Source organism: Emys orbicularis, chromosome 6 (genome assembly GCF_028017835.1).
Source record: "Emys orbicularis isolate rEmyOrb1 chromosome 6, rEmyOrb1.hap1, whole genome shotgun sequence".
Taxonomy (NCBI): domain Eukaryota; kingdom Metazoa; phylum Chordata; order Testudines; family Emydidae; genus Emys; species Emys orbicularis.
In genome coordinates this window covers 49669898-49691167 of record NC_088688.1, presented here as the reverse complement: position 1 = coordinate 49691167, position 21270 = coordinate 49669898, and the positions used below count along the sequence as shown (strand labels likewise).

Sequence of the window (21270 nt, the reverse complement as noted above, 5' to 3'; positions counted from 1 at the left end):
AAATAGCTGGCGCAATTACTGAGTTTCTTTAAGCTATCTGTATTTGTGACGGGATCCCCGGGTACACCCTGGAACTGGGATACTGTTGTGCCTCCTTAACTTTCCAGCCTGGGCTATCTCTCACGGTGCTTTGCTAGTGACAGGCAGCAAACCTCTCCAGGTGCTGCTCTCACTCAGCACAACAGCATGTGGAGCCACACATCCAGCTAGATTGCAAGGATGCTACCTGAGCCACTCACAAATCACACACAGAAGGGCACCAGCAAATCTCCCAAGCCCCTTGCCTTGCATCCAAGAACTGAGCCATCTTGCCCTGGTCAGAAGCCTGACCAGGGTAAGTTCATTGCCCAGTCCACCCCTCGATGTGGAGAGGAGACACACGAACCTTTGTAAACTCAGCTGAGATTTCCCAAGCACTTCAAGCAAAACACACTGTTTTAGGTAAAATCTGAAACAGATTTATTAACTACAGAAACGATAGATTTTAAGTTATTATAGTTCTAGGCACAAAAGGTCAAAGAAAATAAAATGTAATTGCCAGTCTAAATCTTAAACCTTATTAGACTAGGTATTTGGATCAAGCAGTTTTCTCGCCCCACCAGATGTTACAGTTCTTAACACACAGGCTTCCCCTTTAAGCCTGGGACCAGTTTCCTCAGTTCAAGTCTTTGTCTTCTCAGCGTTAGCGTAGGTAGGAGAAGAGAGAGGCCAAAGCATGATGCCACTGTCCCCTATTTTATATCTTCATTCCATGTGCCTGGAAGATACTAACCTAGTGGGCTTTGCTGAGGCTACATCTACACTACAGGGGGGGGTCGATTTAAGATACGCAAATTCAGCTACGCTATTCGCGTAGCTGAATTCGACGTATCGCAGCCGACTTACCCCGCTGTGAGGACGGCGGCAAAATCGACCTCCGCGGCTTCCCGTCGACGGCTCTTACTCCCACCTTCGCTGGTGGAGTAAGAGCGTCGATTCGGGGATCGATTGTCGCGTCCTGACGGGACGCGATAAATCGATCCCCGAGAGGTCGATTTCTACCCGCCGATTCAGGCGGGTAGTGTAGACCAGGCCTAAGTCACAGGATTGAGCAATCCCCCGGTGTGGTCTTGTGCAACTGAGTCATAAAGTTGAGCAGTCCCCATTGTATGGTGCTTGCGCAACTGTCATTGAATTGTTAATCCCTTGTTTACTGTTCTCCTGCTGGTCAATGGCTGGTGATGATCGTTCTACGCCCACCAGGGTGTTGGTCACCTCCTTTGTTGTTGTCACTGGAGAATTAGCATTGGGCGACTTCCAAACTCACAACATACTTCACTAACAACCATACAGCAAAGCCTCATAACGTCATACACACTAACAATATACATATTTGGACAGAACAGTGGGTTTCAGCAGATCAGTATCTTTCACATGATATCTTACATGGCATGCTTTGTATGAAATATATCATAATTATATGACACGGGTGAATATGGGGTTTCCAGGATGCTGCTTCGAGGTACTTCCCCACAGTATTATTAGCCAAAAATCTTTAAATACAATCTCTCCTCTTAAATTATACTACCCATTTTGTATTTCTTTCCTTTTTTATTAGTTCTGTCCTCTTTTCATTGTGTGTCTTCACCTCCCCAGGATTTTGTATGTTTATTTTTTCCCTCCACAGCTTTTATTTCTGACACACATAGACTTTCTCTTTTCTCCTCTTTGTTTTTGGTTTTCTCTTTCCTCCTCTTTGCTTCAGTCTTCCATTGTAGTGGTCTGACGGGTTTCTCCTTTTATTACCCTTGTTCTAAAAATGATATTTCACAATCTGCCTCCCTCTGGCAGAGCTTCCTCCAGAGACTGTTGATACTACTCCATGAGTCAACCTAAAAGGGCTACCAGAAAGCAACACAGGCACATACTTTTTCTCTCAGGGGCTGAATGCACTGCCTCTGCAACACTCCTCACTTGCTGGCACAGAGAATGGAAGATCAAGCTCAGCCCTTAATTCTCCTGGTCTGCCACTAGCCTGATGCTTGAGTGTCTGTCCTCCATTTGTATGCTTCATCCCTCTTCCATCAGCTGGTTGTATATTTCTGTTCACCTTTCTCTCATTCCTGTTTGTGCCTGTCTCATCCTCATTTCCATGTCTTTCCTCCCCAATGGGCAGTTTACTCTGGGCTCCTTGCACATTCCTTTAAGCCATAATGAATTAATTAAATTGACACCAAGATGCTGCTTGCAAGAGACAGTTATTCTGGTTGTTGGACTAATTGCCAGTCAGGGTTTCTGGATGGCATTCCCTTCACAATAAGGCTGCTAATTAATCTTGCTGCAGTTCTCACAGAAAAAATGCTGATAAGCATATCACCAATTAACATAAGAAAGAAAATGTCAAGAGCCCTGTTGTGTTTTAGGGAACCCACTCCCAGGGAGATGAATATCACTATTAAATACGGAGACAGACTAACTACTAACTATGAAAGCCAATGTGCCATGACACAGCACCAAAACCACACAGACTTTATTCATTTAGGAACCTGCATATTGAATGTCTGTTCACTCTTATTTAATAACATTGACCGTTAGAAATTCTGTCTACAACCGAAAGATCAAGTAATATGGGACAGGAACATTGCAAGGATCCTGCATGTTTGATAAATAATTTCTCCCAGAAAATTATTCATAGAGTGTTCTTATTCATAGAGTGTATAGGTGAAGTAGCTTAAAAAACACATTAAAGACATGGGGACAGGTCCTCAGCTGGCCCGTAAAAGCTGGCCCACGATCCCCACTCAGAAGACCTTATAATTTAATTCAGACAGACCAACAGGTACACCAAGGAACAATTCAATCACAAAGGGAAGTTGGAAGAGACGGGTAGGTGCTACTGCCAGTTGGTGAAGACCTTCAGCAGTGGATCTGGCCCATCCAGAGGAACATTGGTGGCATCTCTGGATGCATGTAGGTGACACTGCCAGTGCCCTTGCTCTGGGTGCCGTGAGAGATGGCCCACTGGAGGACATGTGCTTAGGTGAAATAAGTGTTGGTTTTAACTTACGAAGCTTTATGGTTCTTTTTTCCTCTCCTGTGCTTACAGGTCAGAAAATCCTTCACCACAGAAGTGATGTCTTAGAAACAGTAGTCCTGATTAACCCTTCAGATGAAGCAGTTAGTACTGAGGTAAGTCAGCTGGAAATGTCTTATTGGATGTGTCATAAAAGCACCATAAGTGAATAAGAGGAAAGGGTATTCTGACTCTAGATAAATGAACATGTGGGAGTGAATGTCAGTAAAAGTGTCAGCCTTCTCTGATCTCTTCCTCTTGTTTCCCTTTCCCATAATAGGATTTTAAAGAACATACAACAGGAATACTCATATCTCCTTTCTCAGGGTTACATTTCCAATAACCCTCTAAAATCTGTTTTTGATCAAGTGGAGGCAACTGCGATGAGAGCTCTTGTGTTGCTGCTCCCGCACCCCTCCCTGGCTTGGTTCTGTATGTCTATTTTAAACTTGATATAAACCAGGTCCTCTGAGACCGTTTTAGATCTTTGAGAAGGATTATCATGTATATAACATCTTTCCTCCAATAAATCACATGCCGTGATCAACAGAGTTGGAGGCTATCACAGAACAAAAAATCTCCAAGTCCTGCATACTCTTTAGAAGAGGGTCAAAGCACCAGCCATGTATCTCAAGACCCCTCTTAGAGAGAGAGGCAAAGCAGCATTCCATCCAGGAAGGTGTGGCAGATAAAAATAGGGATACTTATGCAGTTAACAAATAATTTTCAGTGTATATATGGATGATCCCCTCTGAACATATTAGAAGTATAAAACCTTCAAATGGGTATTTTGTTGCCAGGGATGTAGTTTTAATTGCTGTACACTACCAAAGAAGAGATTCTTACTAACATTATGTAACATTAAACACACATAACTAAAAGGAGGATATGCTAATCAAAATGTTTAAACCTTTAAATGTCAAGTAAGTCATCTTTATTACAATTTCTCTTATTTCCTCTGCTGCTATAGAATCTCTTAAATTGCAGCACATTTATTTAACGAGAAAAGAGAGAGTCAGTTCAAGTGGCAGCTCTTAGGTTCTGCTGTTAAAGTCTGATCCCCTTTCTTCTTATAAAGGAAGAAAAACATCATGGGGGGGGGGGTCAAGAAAGAATGGCAAAAGGTAGGAAAATGCAGCTTCTGTCTCTGAGGCTGGCAGTTCAAATGATGGAAGACCATAGGAAAAGCAGTTGGCATGCAGGCCAGTTAGTAACTCCTGCACCCTGGCTTTACTGCCCTGGCTCTGGAAAATGTTTGGGTAGGTTACTCTTAATTTCCTCTAACCAGTCTGTGGGAGGTAAAGGTTTTGTTGTTGTTGTTGTTGTTGTTTGTTTTTTCCTGAGATTTGGCTGTTCTTCAATGCTTTCATTCTGCCAAACTGGTAACAGCCAAAAGTTACAAGGTTAATTTTATCTTGGCTAGCTAAGCCAGACTCTCATTGGGCAAAAGTCAAAATGAGAATTAAGAAAGTGGAAGAAGGAAAAAAGTGGGAGTAGAAATAGCCATCTCACCCCACCATATGGCAATCAGGAACATTAAGTTCATATCGCAGGAGTAGCTCAGGACACAGCCAGGGAGGGGATGATGTCATTTGGTTCCATCTCCTTGTCTAGTCAGGATGGAATATCTGTCAGAGTGGGAAAGAAGAAGGCTCATGGTGTGATTGTAAATCCTTGGGACCTGCCCTGTGGTAATGATGACTGTATTAGTGATGCAGGTTTATGCACTGAGCAGGATGCTGCCTAAAAATCCTACCATGTTCAGTAAGCTGCAAGTACTCCCTAGGAAAGAAGTGTCCAAAACAGGCAATATTCTTGTCCCATCAAAACTGCCAAAACAAAATAAATTTCCTATAGTCTGTATATGGACAGTTTCTCTCATTTTAAGAAGATTCTGCTCTGTTGCTATAACAATGTTATAACTTTACCACATCTGGAAAACTTCTGATTAGCTATTTCTTTGGGCCAGACAAACTCATTAAACACCATATATTTGACTTAATTCTGGGCTTTCTTTCAACAACATGTGACATTCTGATACTTTTCATCTACTTTGAACAATTATAGGGCTTCAACCAAGGCTAGGGTTGAACACAACATATCTCGGTCCATTTTATACTACCTTATTACAATTTATTTTAAAAGTAATGGTCTTATATCAATGCACAGAATTCTGATAGTCCCCCATTAGGCCATCATTATACTCTTTTTATCTTTGTCTCTTCATTTTTTCCGTGCATGCTATGTATTATGTTCTAAAAACTGCAAGTATTTTTTGTTTTCTTTCTGTCATAGTTCTTTATCTCTGTAGAAACTCTTTAATTATCAGTTAATAAACAAAATTGAGGGGAATTATATGACAGTCATGTATCGGTGGTTCATGAGACAGGAAGTAATTTTCTGGCTGAAAAAGCTGGTGGTTTTATACATAAGCTGGCTGACTGCCCAGAACTGCTCCTGCAAAGAGAAAAAAAAATTAAAGAAGGAAGCCAGTTCTTTAATGGATTTTAATACAACTAAAACAGATGAGACTTGAGCGACATACATCAGCCAGCTGGGTGCACTTATCAATGTTCTCTTCTGAAACAGAAATCCTTGACCCACCAAGGATATTGTTGGATTTTATCATCCAGCACAATTAGTGACAAGCCCATATTAGGCCTGCTTTTAATTACGGGGTCCTTCTGCTGTTCAAACTTCGGGGCCATTTCTTTAATAAGATCAAAACGGAAGTCTTCCTGATCCATACTCTTCAGTGGCCCCTTTCAACTCATTCTAAAAACAGAGTTGTTGAACAGAGATTTAGGTCAATACTGCATCTTTCCTGGCATGAGACAGAATAATTTAGGGCAATTGATCACTTAACAATCAATATATAAAGTTATAAAACTGGCTTGCTGGGAGTGCTGAGAAATGCTGTTTTGTGGCTTAGAAATATTTTGCAAAAAATGTATTCAAGAACACAGTTCTTTACACAAAACTCAGTTGGATTCCAGTCATATTTAGCCAGCAGACATCCCTCTAGCTCTACAATCTTTACTTTGATAAAAGGCTGTCAAGTATTACAAGCAGTGACAGAGCAGTAGTAAAACTTGGGAATTATCAGATGTAGTGAAGGCTGTTTTGAAAGTGAAAATAATCTGTAAAGGTAAAGAGTGTATATGTGTGTGTGTGTGTATATGTGTATATATATATATATATATATATATATACATAGAGAGAGAGAGAGAGTTTTAATATTCAGTATCTACTTTAAAACTTCAAAAACTTGTTCTACCAGTAGTAATCTCTTTGAACCAACAGGCATCCATATAATTTGCTAATGTCTATTCAGAATAATATACTGTGCCAGCACAGTGCAAGTTCCAGTGTCCATTTTTTCTGACTGTGAGCATCACACAGATTGTGTACCTGACTATTTCCTATTGGTTAAAGTTAGGAATGGGTGAATATTGGGGCGCATAAGCGTTCATGAATTTGGCAGATTATTTTTAGTTCACAAAACTAGTCCAAGTTTGTACAGTTTTTCATTAAATTTATACCTGTTTTTTTCTTCATGATAAATTTAGTTGTCAGTAAAGTTTTTCTAGCTAAAGAGCAGGTAGTGCTATGCATTGGGGAAAGAAGAACATTGCTCCCAAAAAAATGGTAGGCGGATACAAATGTTTGACCTGTTACAGTGTAGAGGTCATGTTGGGCCAAAATTGTCCGTGATATAACTCCATTGACATCCAGAAGCGGTACACCAGGAATACATTTGGTCCATTGTAACTTTTTTTTATTTTAATTTTTCACTGTCCTTTGCTCCTTTTTCAGTCTCTTCAGTTTTATTTGTTCATTGTACCTGTTCTCCACTCATTTTTATCCCCTTCCCTTTAATTTTTCCTTTACTGTTTTTTCTTTCTGCTTCTTTTTTAAGTGAGATAAGTTAGGTATTCTGTGTAACTCTCCCTGAGTGTCAATGGAATTACATTAGGGATGACTTTAGCACAACATGTTCTGTACACTATAACAGGTCAACCATTTGTCTGCCTACCTTTTTTGGGAGGAATCTTTCATTGGACTATCTTCTGTTAGTGGAAGAGACAAGCCTTCAAGCTTTCCCAGACCTGAAGAAGAGCTTTGTGTAAATGTTAAAGCCTGTGTCTCTCACCAACAGAAGTTGCTCCAATAAAAGATATTACCTCACCTACCTTGTCTCTCTAATATTCTGGTACCAACACAGATACAACAACATCTTTTTTAAGTGTCCTTTATAAATAGAGTATGTGATGGGTTTGGTCACAGAGATCCCCTTGGGACTGTCCCCTAATGTGCTGGAATGACCTCTGAGCTCATGTTTCCTGCCAGCTTGGGACTTCCAGAACCCTGTCTTGTTGAGCCAGACACACTAGCCTGCTGCAACACAGACCCAGGGTCTGGTCCACGCCCCCCAAAGCTACATCTTAACTGAAAACAGCTCAGCAGGTTACCTGTCTCCAGCACCCAGACTCCCAGTTCCCAATGGGATCCAAACCTCAAATAAATCCATTTTACTCTGTATAAAGGTTATACAGGATAAATTCATAAATTGTCCGCCCTCTATAACACTGATAGAAAGACATGCACAGTTGTTTGCTCCCCAAGCTATTAATCACTTACTCTGGGTTTATTAATAAACAAAGGTGATTTTATTAAGTATACAAAGTAAGATGTAAGTGGTTTCAAGTAATAACAGACAGAACAAAGTAAGTCACCAAGCAAAATAAAGCAAAAACACACAAGTCTAAGCCTAATACATTAAGAAACTGATTACAGGTAATATCTCACCCTCAGAGATGTTCCAATAAGCTTCTTTCACAGACTAGACTCCTTCCTAGTCTGGGCCCAATCCTTTCCCCTGGTACAGTCCTTGTTAGTTCCAGCAGACATCTCAGGTGGTAAGCAGGGGTTTTCTCATGACTGGCAACCCTGTTTGTCCTGCTCCACCCCCTTTTATAGCTTTGGCACAAGGCGGGAATCTTTTGTCTGTCCTTCCCCCCCCCCCCCATATCAATGGAAAAGTACAAGGATTAAGATGGATTCCAGTATCATGTGATATAATCACATGTCATGGTAAGACCCCTAGTCCATTCTTCCTGGGTTGGCCCATACGTAAACAGGAAGGTTTGCAGGTAAATAAACCATTTACAACCAATTGTCCTAGTCAATGGGAGCCATCAAGATTCTAAACCACCATTAATGGCCCATACTTTGCATAATTTCAGTAGGACCTCAGAGTTATACTTCATATTTCTAGCTTCAGATACAAGAATGATACATGCATACAAATAGGAGGAATATATTCAGTGGTTTATAACCTTTGTTATGATACTTTACAAGAGACCTTTTGCATAAAGCATATTCCAGTTACATCATATTCACACTCATACGCATATTTCCATAAAACATATGGAGTGGAATGTTACAGAGTAGAAACCCAGTAATAGGTGGGTGGGTTTGAAATTAGGCAAAGCAGGGTTTGGACCGAAGAGGAAGGTTGGAAATGTGGTAGCTGCATTTAATTTTTGTGCTTTTGTTCTTTACCTTAGGTGCGCTTAATGATCACAGATGCTGCAAGACACAAGCTTCTTGTACTAACTGGCCAGTGCTTTGAAAACACAGGAGAGCTCATTCTCCAATCAGGATCTTTCTCGTTCCAGAACTTCATTGAGATCTTCACTGACCAAGAGGTTTGTCCTTAACAAAAAAATTTTCATAATGTTTTAGTATGATGACATATTTTTCGATGCATTGAAGATGGCCACCTTGATATACTTGAAACTAGCATTGATGCCTCAGTGTTGGTGTCCTTTGGCCCTCTGTACACAATTTTCTTCAAAATGTCTAATTCATTACTTTAGTTTTGATTTAACAACAAAATTAAATTTTAATTTGGCAAATTGCAATAATAACTTTACGAAATAAAAAAACAGGGAGCCTTTTAACAAATGGAAGGTAAAATTCCCATGTCTAAAATGTAAAGCTTATTTATTCAGTATACTTTTACAAGGCTTTTACTTTTACAATTAAGTTTGACACCTTGTTTACATCAGTTCTTGCCTGATAGCAACTACCTGGTAGATAACATGAAATAAGACACACAGCAATCTGTAGGATTAACAACTGATATGTTCAACACATATCTGTTTATTTTTGCTGCATAGGGAAGGACAGGGTTCATAATATCTGAAACCAATGTGACATCTAAAAATTAGCATCATGTACAAGTGTGTGACAAGATATAAGCCACAATGTACTGCGTCCCTGTCTGATTAATAAAACAATGTGATCTTAAAAATGCATACAAAATTAGGGACAAATCCTACCCTTACTTGTAGAAAACCAAACTGTGGGAAGGGGAATGGAGTAGTTAGTAATCTATTTTCAGTTGGGTAAATAAGTCATTCCTTTCAGGTGGGGAAATCTGTTGCTTAATCCAATTCAGAAATCCAGATCTTTCCACAGGCAATGCCTGCCATATGATTTTCAACTTCTCCCTTACCAGATCACTGTAGACATCCAATTCCAGTGTCCTAACAGCAGCTCTTCACAATTTGAAATCATCATTATACATTAGCTGCCCCACGTATCTGATTCATTCTCCCTCTGAGCAACCACACTGATGCATTTTAACAAATCTATCGCTGTGTGAACAGACAGTGTTTTAAAAAACAGATATCTTTCCTTGGTATCAACTGTCACCTTGGATCTAAAAAGATAATAGGAAGTTACACCTTTGCAACATCTTCTGAGAGAGTGGGGTTGCATGAGAGTAGTTGTGAACAGAATTTGGTCCAACATCTCTCAACAGAGACTGTGGGCCAAATTCTGCTTTCATGGGCACCAGTGCAACTCCACTGAAGTTCATAGGTTTTGTGGTGGGTTAGATCACAGAAACCCCCTTGGGAGCTGTCAACTGATGTGCCAAGACTACTTCTGCCCCTGCTTTCCTGCCCTGTCAGCTTAGGACTTCAGTGCCCTGCCTGGTTTGAGCCAGACTCGCTAGCCTGCTGCAAACCCAGACTCAGGTCTGAACCACGTCCCCTAACAGCTGTAGGCTTGACTGAAAGCAGCTTACAGAAATGTTCTCATCTTTAACACTCAGATGCCCAACTCCCAGTGGGATCTAAACCCCAAATAAATTCTTTTTACCCTGTATAAAGCTTATACAGGGTAAACTCATAAATTGTTCGCCCTCTATAACACTGATAGAGAGATATGCACAGCTATTTGCCCCCCCCCCCAGATATTAATACATACCCTGAGTTAATTAATAAGTAAAAAGTGATTTTATTAAATACAGAAAGTAGGATTTAAGTGTTTCCAAGTAGTAACAGACAGAACAAAGTGAATTACCAAGTGAAATAAAATAAAACACCAAATCTAAGCCTAATACAGTAATACAACTGAGTACAGATAAAATCTCACCCTAAGAGATTTTCAATAAGTTTCTTTCATAGACTGGATGCCTTCCTAGTCTGGGCACAGTCCTTTCCCCTAGTACAGCCCTTGTTCCAGCTCAGGTGGTAGCTAGGGGATTTCTCATGATGGCTCTCCACTTTTCTCTGTTCCACCCACTTATATATCTTTTGCATAAGGTGGAAATCCTTTGTCCCTCTGGGTCCCCCCCTTCCCCCCCCATGGAAAAGTACCAGGTTAAAGATGGATTCCAGTTCAGGTGACATGATCACATGTCACTGTAAGACTTCATTACCCACTTGCCAGCACACACGTATACAGAAAAACTTAGAGGTAAAACAGAGCCATCTGCAGTCAATTGTCCTGGTTAATGGGAGTCATCAAGATTCCAAACAACCATTATTGGCCCACACTTTGCATAATTACAATAGGCCCTCAAAGTTATATTTCATATTTCTAGTTTCAGATACAAGAGTGGTACATTTATACAAATAGAATAATTACACTCAGTAGATTATAAGCTTTGTAATGATACCTTACCAGAGACCTTTTGCATGAAGCATATTCCAGTTACATTAGCATATTTTTATAAAATCATATAAAGTGCAACGTCACAGGTATGCATTAGCGTAACTGAGAGGAGAGTGCTGAAAACATACCAATGACATTAAAAAGTGGGAGAAACTGCCTATGGTCTTCATTACCAAAGCTGAAATTCTGAAAGGAATAGAGTCTCCAGACTCTATACACCATACGCATGTTTCTTTTAAAGTTCTCAGCCTAATTTTTTCACAATTTATTTAGTGTGGCTAAAAGAACCCAAGAGTTTCCCACGAGATAGTTTAAAAGGTCTTGGTAAAATGACAGACTAGGTCTATCTGATCTTCTGTTTTACTGTGTAACCTACCATTTGAGAGACATGGTCAGATGGATTCCTAACATGTAAAGCACTTACTGGTACAATCCACTAAAGCTGTCAAGTAAGGAGGGTCAAACATTGCCCTTCTTTTATTCCCAAACTACTTTCTTTTCAAACTCACCTGTCCCTCTCAAAAGGAACCCTGCTGTTGACTCATCATAGGCTGATCTTAAGAACATAAGACGGCCATACTTGGTCAGACCAAAGATCCATCTAGCCCAGTATCCTGTCTTCCGACAGTGGTCAGTGCCAGGTGCACCAGAGGGAATGAACAGAACAGGTAATCATCAAGTGATCCATCCCCTGTTGCCCATTCCCAGCTTCTGGCAAACAGAGGCTAGGGACACCATTCCTGCCCATCCTGGCTAATAGCCACTGATGGACCTATCCTCCATGAATTTATCTAGTTATTTTTTGAACCCTGTTATAGTCTTGGCCTTCACAACATCCTCTGGCAAAAAGTTTCCTCTGGCCAACTTTCTTCTTTGAAACAACTTACCCTGATGAGTAGGAAAAGAAACTTCAGAAGAAACTTTTGGGAGCAATAGAATATTAAAATATTATTGGATCTTCAGAGGATGATTTCATTATGCCAGTGGTGCCCAAACGTTTCTTGTTGCACCCCATCTCCTTACCAGTAATGGAAACTTCCATGCCCACCTTCATAACTTCACAGTTGGCCAGCAGAGGAGTTTGGGCTGAATGTGGAGGTGGAGGCAGAACTGGGGATGGGGGAAGAGCTGGGGCTTGAAGTGGAGCTGGCCTGGGGGCAGAGAGGGAATAAGGGCAGAGCTGGGCTGTGGGTGGAGCAGGGGGCAGAGCGAGGCTGGGAGTGGGGCCAGGAGCAGAGATGGGGACTGGGAGCAGAGCCATGGCTGTGGCTGGGAGCAGGGCTGGAGCACAGCCCGGGGCCAGAGTGGAGCTGGGGACATAGCAGTGCTGGGGGCTGGCCTGAACACCGCCGTGCCTCCCCAAATGTTTCTTCACACCCCTCTAGGGGGCATGTCCTACAGTTTGGGGACCAGTGCATTATACCATTTCAAACGTAGATCTAGTCTCCTAGATTCATGTACCCAATTTAACCTTAAAATCAGCTCTTCCATCAAAGCCATTTTTCAGTGTATTCCTGAACTTGCTACTCCATGCTGAAGGGATTTGTGTCTAAAACTGCTGCTCACCCACTTTTTCACTGATCAGTCCAACCAGTGGCTTAACGTGATCACACACCTATCCCTCTCATCAATGTAAAACAAAAGCTTGAATGACTATTACCTTCCAGGCTGCAGACCATCAACATCACTAATTCAGTGACCACTCACCCACCTTCTTCCCATACAATCTCTGATCTTGCCTGAAAATTGTCCCTACATGGGAAACCATCATCTGCACCCAAATCAGAGGCACTGAATTATCATTATCCCTCCATCAAACTTTGTCTCACTGATCTGAATGAAGAGCACTTCATGCCACTTTATCTTCCCATAATAATGTGTGTTTTATAGACTGAAACTTACCCCTGAGCAGAGGTCCAGCACAAGGAATTAGGCACCATCTGTATCCCACTCAGATGTGCTTAATTTTACTGCTGCAGTTTGCCTGTCCTCGCCTCCTCTCTCTCCACTCTTCTCCTTCCAGCCTTTCTCTGTGATTGCCATTAATATGGCTCTCCCATTTTCCTCCTCTTACTCTTTCCTCTCTTTCCTCCCTCCCTTTTTTGTCCTGTCTTTGCTCTCTTCCAAACAAAGCTATGTCTGATGTTTGGATAAGATTTATTTATACTCTTATATAAGTTGGTTTATATACTCAGTAAGGATGACATGTGAACATAAAACAGCTGTTCTGAGATTTTATTCCTTTCCTGCTTTTACTAGATACCCATACACATTGGGTAGATTATTTTTGTATGGCTAACATCCACCATCTCATTCTGTGTCTCTGTTGAATTTTACTTTCAGTAAATTCTGAAAATAAATTCCATAACAACAAAAATAGGAGAGCAAGACACAAATCTTCAGAGTTCCACTGAAATGAAACGTCTCCTAGACACACAACATTAATTATTATAGTACTCTCCATTCCTCTTGGTAATCCAGTTTATGGTCCAAAATTTTCAGTTTATTCAGCTCTAGTCTAGTCTAAATCATCTTTATAAAAGTCTTTCTTTTAGATGTAAATTACAATTGACTATCCCTGAAAAGTATTTTGTAATAGTTTGCAAGATGGTGAATATGCTTCAATTACATTTGCAGTGTTATTGTAGCCATGTTGGTCCCAGGATATGAGAGAGACAAGATGGGTGAGGTAATATCTTTTATTGGACCAATTTATGTTGGTGGAAGAGACGAGCTTTCGAGCTCAACAGAGAAGAAGAACTCTCTGGAAATCGAGAGCTTGTCTCTTGTACCAACATAAACTGGTCCAATAAAAGACATTATCTCACCGATCATGTCTCTCTCACAAATTACATTGACATTTGGTCTCCATATTCATATTTGACTGAATTATTAAAAAAGATGCTTGAACAGTTTTGTAATATCTTTGTCATGAGTGAGTTGAAGTCTCCTGCATATACTTTATTTACAATAAAACAAATAGAAACTGTGTATGCAGTGGGGATTACCCCATGACTGGGATTTAAATCTGGAGGCCCCACTGTGTATGTAAAAACCATTCTTGATGGTAGGGGGCAACTGTAATTCTGTCAGGTTCATGTAACTTATTGATCCTAGTGGGCAGGATTTTGTGAACTGCCAATGCAGAATACTAAGTACAAAGTTATTCAGGAGTTCTGAATCCCCCTTCTCTTCTGGTTACAGAGACAGTAGTGGGTGCAGTAACATTTTATTGCTGTTCTCCCAACAGGCCCCCAATGGCGGCAAAGGAGAGACTTGCAGCACCAGGTCACCATTTAGCTGGCCTTTCCAGCCACAATTTGTTTTGGCTCACAAACAGAATATCTTGTGGTGTCTTTTAATAAATTATTAGTCACTATCAGATCCTAGTCTGGGAAAACCATTATCCACTTTCAAGATATAAGTTTTCTGTCTTTGCTAGATATGAGACTTTTGGAAGCCAAGGGAAACATTTGATGCCAGATTCTGTCTTCGGATGCACATATGCAACTACCGTTGACAGCCTTGGGAGTTTTCATGTGTATCCAAGGGTAGAATTTGGCCCTGGTGTGTTTATTTCCATGCCAGTCCCCAGGACTCATTCAGTTTGGAGACATTTCATAGCTGTGCTGATTTCTGAACTCTGAGAGCAAACTGAAAAGTGGAAATTTGTCAGTGAAGGGTTGAAATATTATGTGCTTTTATTTTCTGTTTACTAATCTGAGACCACCAAACATATGTCTTTAATTCAGACTAGAACAGAATAATAGCTTTTAGTAGTGAACACAGGACTTTTTGTTCATAGAAGCCTTCAGTTCAATGTCTATTTTGTGTCTCAGAATGTTATTCAACACTGGAGAAATCAGTGGAGTTATTCAGGATTTAAACTGGCAAAAGAACTCAGAATGTGGTCCATGATTTTTTAAATCAAAATGTTGTCAAAAGGATGTTTAGCCACAACACTCAGCTGTGGTTCTCTCTTTTGCTCTGGGTTTACATATATAAATTGATATTTAATGAATTATCTGTTATACAGAGATTAATTACTAAACATATGGTGTTAATACAACTGCCATTTAATAGCCTTTTAAATATCTAATTATATATAAATGCTATGGAGTCCATTGTTCCATTCAAAATGTGTATATTTGCAAAATTGCACACTAAGAATATGCAGATCTGCCTCTTTAATTCCCATATTTCAGAAACCTAATGATCTTACAAACATTTTGTTCTCAACTCCTTTTTTAACTTTGAAGCAGTAAATCAGTTCCCAGAGGTGCTGGAACTGGTGGTGCTGCCACACCCACTGGCTTGAAGTGGTTTTCATTATATACAGGGTTTACAGTTTGGTTCAGTGGCTCTCCGCACCCCCACTATACAACTTTTTCTAGCACTTGTCAGCTCCTCTTCTTGTCAAGAGCTGGCCAGCAGTTAAACTAGTTCTGGCGTGATGCCTGCTTTTTTTGGCGCCAGACCATTCAAAAGGCATTAAAATAATGAAAGAATTGTGGAATACAGCCCCATGTTGGGAATAATGCGGAGGCATCCTGCTCCAGCAAGAGCTCCAGGAAGTATTGTGGTTCAGATGCCTCCTGGAGCTTCTGTGGATGCTGCTATATCACGACCCATAAAGAAGGTATAATGTGTGCTCCCCTAGGTGGGGCGCCAGCTCTACTGGCTGGTTAAGAGAAGTGGAGAAGTTCACAGTTCATTTGCATTGAGTAGCACTATTAGCAGCATCAGCACCATGGAATCCTCACATTATGCTCTGAGCATAAGGATCCCATTGTACCCAGCCTCTCTGTGGAGGATGCAAGAGGTGCCTTCAGCACCTAAGAAGGGGCCAGGCACAGTCTGGTCCTTTGTATTTAAAAACAGTACAGCAATAATCTGATAGTAACAGATTCCTTTAGCACCTAGAATTGGCTACTGTCATGTGGGGAAAAAATAAAAAGGAATGTTGTATCTTTAGTGTGAAGCTTGTACTGTAACCCAAGGACAGTCTTGCTATGTTATATTTTTATATGACATTTCTATTATAAAATATAAATTTACACCTACCTTTTGTCTTTTTTGTTTTACAATGCTAGATTGGTGAATTATTGAGTACTACACACCCTGCCAACAAAGCCAGTTTAACTCTGTTTTGCCCTGAGGAAGGGGATTGGAAAAATTCAAACCTTGACAGACATAACCTTCAAGACTTCATCAACATTAAGCTCAACTCAGCATCCATATTGCCTGAAATGGAAGGACTTTCTGAATTCACAGAGTATCTGTCAGAGTCAGTAGAAGTGCCATCACCCTTTGACATTTTGGAACCGCCAACATCTGGAGGTTTCTTGAAACTCTCAAAACCCTGCTGTTATATTTTCCCAGGTGGAAGAGGGGACTCTGCATTGTTTGCAGTGAACGGATTCAATATGCTTATTAATGGGGGATCTGAAAGAAAATCTTGCTTCTGGAAACTTATCCGACATTTAGACAGAGTGGATTCCATTCTGCTCACCCACATTGGGGATGATAATCTACCAGGAATCAATAGCATGCTTCAACGAAAGATAGCTGAGTTAGAAGAGGAACAGTCACAAGGTTCTACTACCAACAGTGACTGGATGAAAAATCTGATCTCACCTGATTTAGGAGTTGTATTCCTCAATGTTCCTGAAAATCTGAAAAACCCTGATCCTAATTTTAGGGTAAAAAGAAGCATAGAAGAAGCTTGTTTCACTCTCCAGTATTTAAATAAGTTGTCTATGAAACCAGAACCTCTCTTTAGAAGCATAGGAAATACCATTGACCCTATCATTTTATTTCAAAAAATGGGAGTAGGCAAACTTGAAATGTATGTGCTCAATCCAGTCAAAAACAGCAAAGAGATGCAGTATTTTATGCAGCAGTGGACTAGTACAAGTAAAGATAAAGCTGAATTATTGCTGCCAAATGGTCAGGAAGTAGATATTCCAGTATCCTATTTGACCTCAGTCTCATCACTGATTGTATGGCATCCAGCAAATCCTGCAGAAAAAATAATCAGAGTTTTGTTTCCAGGAAACAGTACCCAGTATAACATACTAGAAGGACTGGAAAAACTCAAACATTTAGATTTCCTTAAACAACCAATGGTTACACAGAAAGACCTTACTGGTAACATACCTAGCCCAGCAGTGAAACAAGCAAAGCTGAAACAGCGAGCGGACAGCAAGGAAAGTCTCAAACCTGCCACAAAGACACTATCAACCAAGACTGTCAGAAAAGAATCTAAAGAAGAAGCATCTGAACCAGCAAAGCCTAGTCCTCCAGAAAAGCCTCAGAAAGTAGAAAGCAAGGAAAAGACTACAGTAAAAAAGGAAAAACCAGCAAAAGCAGAGACAAAATCTTCAGTAACAGAAAAAGATATGACCGCTAAGGAGGAGCAGCTAGTGAAATCCGAAATTGCTGAAAAACAAGCAGCAGATGTCAAACCAAAAGTTGCAAAGGAGAAGCATGTGAAAAAGGAAACGAAAGTAAAATCTGAAGAAAAGAGAGAGGAAAAAGAAAAACCAAAGAAAGAGGTTTCTAAGAAAGAGGAGAAAACACCTACCAAGAAAGAGGAAAAACCTAAAAAGGAAGAAATCAAGAAAGAAGCGAAAAAGGAAGTGAAAAAGGAAGAGAGAAAAGAGTCTAAAAAAGAATTAAAAAAAGAAACTCCCCAAAAGGAAGCGAAAAAGGAAGCTAAAAAAGAAGAGAAAAAGGAAATTAAAAAGGAAGAAAAAGAATCCAAAAAAGACACCAAAAAGCTTCCAAAAGAAACAAAGAAAACACTTGCTCCTTCAACTGAAGCCCGAAAGCCTGTGACAAAACCTAAAGCACAAAAGAAAGAGGAATCTGTTAAAAAGGAAGCTGGGCCTGTTGGAAAATCAAAGGAAAAAGGCAAAATTAAGACAGTAAAGAAAGAGAGCAAGGTCAATGAAACACAAGCTGCTGTGGCTGCAGTGGGAGCGGTTGCCGCAGCAGCAGCAGCTGCTGGAGTAGTAGCTAATGGAAAAGAGCTTGAAGCTGAGAGATCCCTTATGTCTTCACCAGAGGATTTAACAAAAGACTTTGAAGAATTAAAGGCTGAAGAAGTAGAAATAGTAAAGGAAACAAAGCCTCAGGTAGGGTTAATAGAAGGTGAAGGGAAACTAGCTGACTCAGAACAAAAGGAAGCACATGAAATCCAGAAAGAAAAAGTAGATTCTGAAGGACCTGCTGACTCTCCTGATGAAGGCATAACGACCACTGAAGCTGAGGGTGAATGTGAACAGACACCTGAAGAGCTGGAGCCTGTAGAAAAGCACAGGGTTGATGACAATGAAAAATTTGAAGATGAAGGAACTGGTTTTGAGGAATCATCTGAAGCAGGTGATTATGAAGAAAAGGCAGAGACTGAGGAGGCTGAGGAACAAGATGAAGATGAGGAAGAAAAAGCAACACTGGGCATCACAAAACGGGATATTGGCATGGCAAGAGAAATGGGAGAGACTGAAGCTGATAAACATGCTAAAACTAAAGATAAATATGTTGAAAAGGCAGAATCTGAGGCAGGGGATGAGCGAGCTGAAGAAGATATGGAAGAGACAGTTGAAAAGGCAGAAACTGAAGAAGAAGCTGAGGAGGAAGACAAAATGGAGGATGTCAGAGATGAAGAAGCGGAAACTGAAAAAGTTGAAGCTGAAGAAGATTATGTTATGGCTGTGGTAGACAAAGCTGCAGAGGCTGGTGAAGTTGAAGATAAATATGGCTTACTCATAATCACACCAACTAAACACTCTGAACCTCAGTCCCCAGCTGTTGAACCAGCATCTTCTATTCATGATGAGACTTTACCTGGGGGTTCAGAAAGTGAAGCAACTGTTTCTGATGAAGAAAATAGAGAAGACCAACATGAGGAATTCACTGCTACTTCAGGTTATACTCAGTCTACCATTGAAATTTCTAGTGAGCCAACACCAATGGATGAAATGTCAACTCCTCGGGATATCATGAGTGATGAAACGAACAACGAAGAAAGTGAATCACCTTCTCAAGAATTTGTAAACATTACTAAGTATGAGACATCACTGTATTCTCAAGAATATACTAGACCTAAACTCTCTCCACTTCATGATGCTTTCAATGGTTTATCTGAAGGATCAAAAACAGATGCCACAGAAGGTAAAGATTATAATGCTTCAGCTTCTACTCTCTCACCCCCTTCTTCATTAGAGGAAGACAGAGTCTGCAAATCTTCCTTTCAAGAAATGTACCATCAAAGAGAAAATGAAATCAAAAGTACTGTTAAATTACAAATCAAAGATACCTTTTCACAGGCATTTGATGAAAAGTATAGCTCAGCTAAGAGTCCAGTTCAGAGTCCATCACCTCCGTCACCAGTTGCTAAAACACCACTAAGTGAACGTAGTGTGAACTTTTCCCTGACTCCCAATGAGATTAAGGCATCAATTGAACCTGTAGTGCTCACTGCATTGCCTGACGAACATCCAGAAGTTATTGAAGAGCACTGTGTCAGCCCTGATGATAAAACATTAGAAGTGGCGTCTCCTGCACAATCTGTTGCTGGTAGTGCAGGCCACACACCTTATTATCAGTCTCCCACTGATGAAAAGACCAGCCGACTTCCTTCTGAACTCATTGAAAAGGCAGCAGAGGCTCCGGTTAGTTTTGAATTTAGTGATGCCAAAGATGAGACTGCAAAACCCAGAATAAGCCCTATGGATGAGCCTGTGCCAGACTCAGAATCGCCTATTGAAAAAGTTCTCTCTCCTTTACGAAGTCCACCTTTGATAGGTTCAGAGTCTTCATATGATACATTTTTGACTGCCGATGTAAAGTCAACTGCCAGACCGACTGAGAGTCATTTTGAGGAGAAAAGTGAAAAAGAAGAGTCCCCTGTTCAGATAAGCCCAGTTTCTGAAGTCACCTCTGTGGATCTTTTCCAAGGACAGCAAGATGAAAAAAGTATGGCATTTATGCCAGCTAAAGGTTTTGGTCTAGAAAAGAATATGGAGGATATTGAAGCTACCAGTTCTCAGTCTCCACTGGTTTTGGATGAAAGGAAGCTAGCAGGAGATGTCTCTCCTACACAAATAGATGTTAGCCAGTTTGGATCCTTTAAAGAAGACACCAAAATGTCAATATCTGAAGGTACAGTCTCTGACAAATCTGCAACTCCTGTTGATGACGTTGTAGCAGAAGACACATATTCACATATAGAAGGAGTTGCTTCTGTCTCCACAGCCTCTGTTGCTACTAGTTCATTTCCAGAGCCAACTACGGATGATGTTTCTCCTTCTTTACATGCTGAGGTTGGATCACCACATTCTACAGAAGTTGATGATTCTCTTTCTGTATCTGTTGTACAAACACCAACAATTTTTCAGGAAACAGAAATGTCTCCATCTAAAGAAGAATGTCCGAGACCCATGTCAATTTCTCCACCAGATTTTTCACCTAAAACTGCAAAATCAAGAACACCAGTGCAAGACCACAGATCTCCTGAGCGGTCAGCTATGTCAGTAGAATTCAGTCAGGAGTCCCCTGAGCAGTCTTTGGCAATGGACTTTAGTAGACAATCTCCAGAACATCCCACAGTAGGCACTAGCGTACACCATATATCTGAAAATGGACCAACTGAAGTAGATTATAGCCCTTCAGAGATACAGGAACCTACTTTTTCACATAAGATATCACCTGTGGAGCAGACATGTTATACTCAAGAAAAGGATCTTTCAGAGATTATTTCAGTATCTCAGATTGAAGCTTCACCCTCAACTTCATCAGAACATACACCTTCACAGATAGCTTCTCCACTGCAAGAGGAAACACTCTCAGGTGTCATGCCACCCAGAGATATGCCGCTGCATTCTTCATTTACCTCAGAAAAGATGCAGAGCCTAGGAGAAAAGCTTTCACCAAAGTCTGATTTATCTCCTTTAACTACAAGAGAATCCTCTCCTTTATACTCTCCTAGTTTTTCAGATTCACCTCCTGCGATCAAAGAAACAACTGCTGCTTGTCACTCACCATCACTATCACTTCATGTGTCCTCAGATAAAATATTTGGTTACCATACCTCAGTAACACATGACACAATACAAGACTCTCTAACAAAACATAGTCCAGAGCCTTTAGCCTCCACAGAAAAAGATGAAGCTGAAAAAATCACAAGGTCAGCTGAGGCCATTAGTTACTCCTATGAGACAACTGGGAAAACCACCAAGTCA

The 21270-nt window shown here is 40.6% G+C and overlaps 1 protein-coding gene across 1 annotated transcript in view; it reads left to right on the top strand.

Annotated features, from left to right (window-relative positions):
• The window catches only part of MAP1B (microtubule associated protein 1B), a 109703-nt gene that overhangs the window by 74720 nt on the left and 13713 nt on the right, over nucleotides 1-21270 (top strand). Inside the window, exons 3-5 of the mRNA XM_065406378.1 lie at nucleotides 3086-3168; nucleotides 8623-8763; nucleotides 16117-21215. Coding sequence (XP_065262450.1) covers nucleotides 3086-3168; nucleotides 8623-8763; nucleotides 16117-21215 — 5323 coding nt within the window. The remainder of the gene's footprint in view (nucleotides 1-3085; nucleotides 3169-8622; nucleotides 8764-16116; nucleotides 21216-21270) is intronic.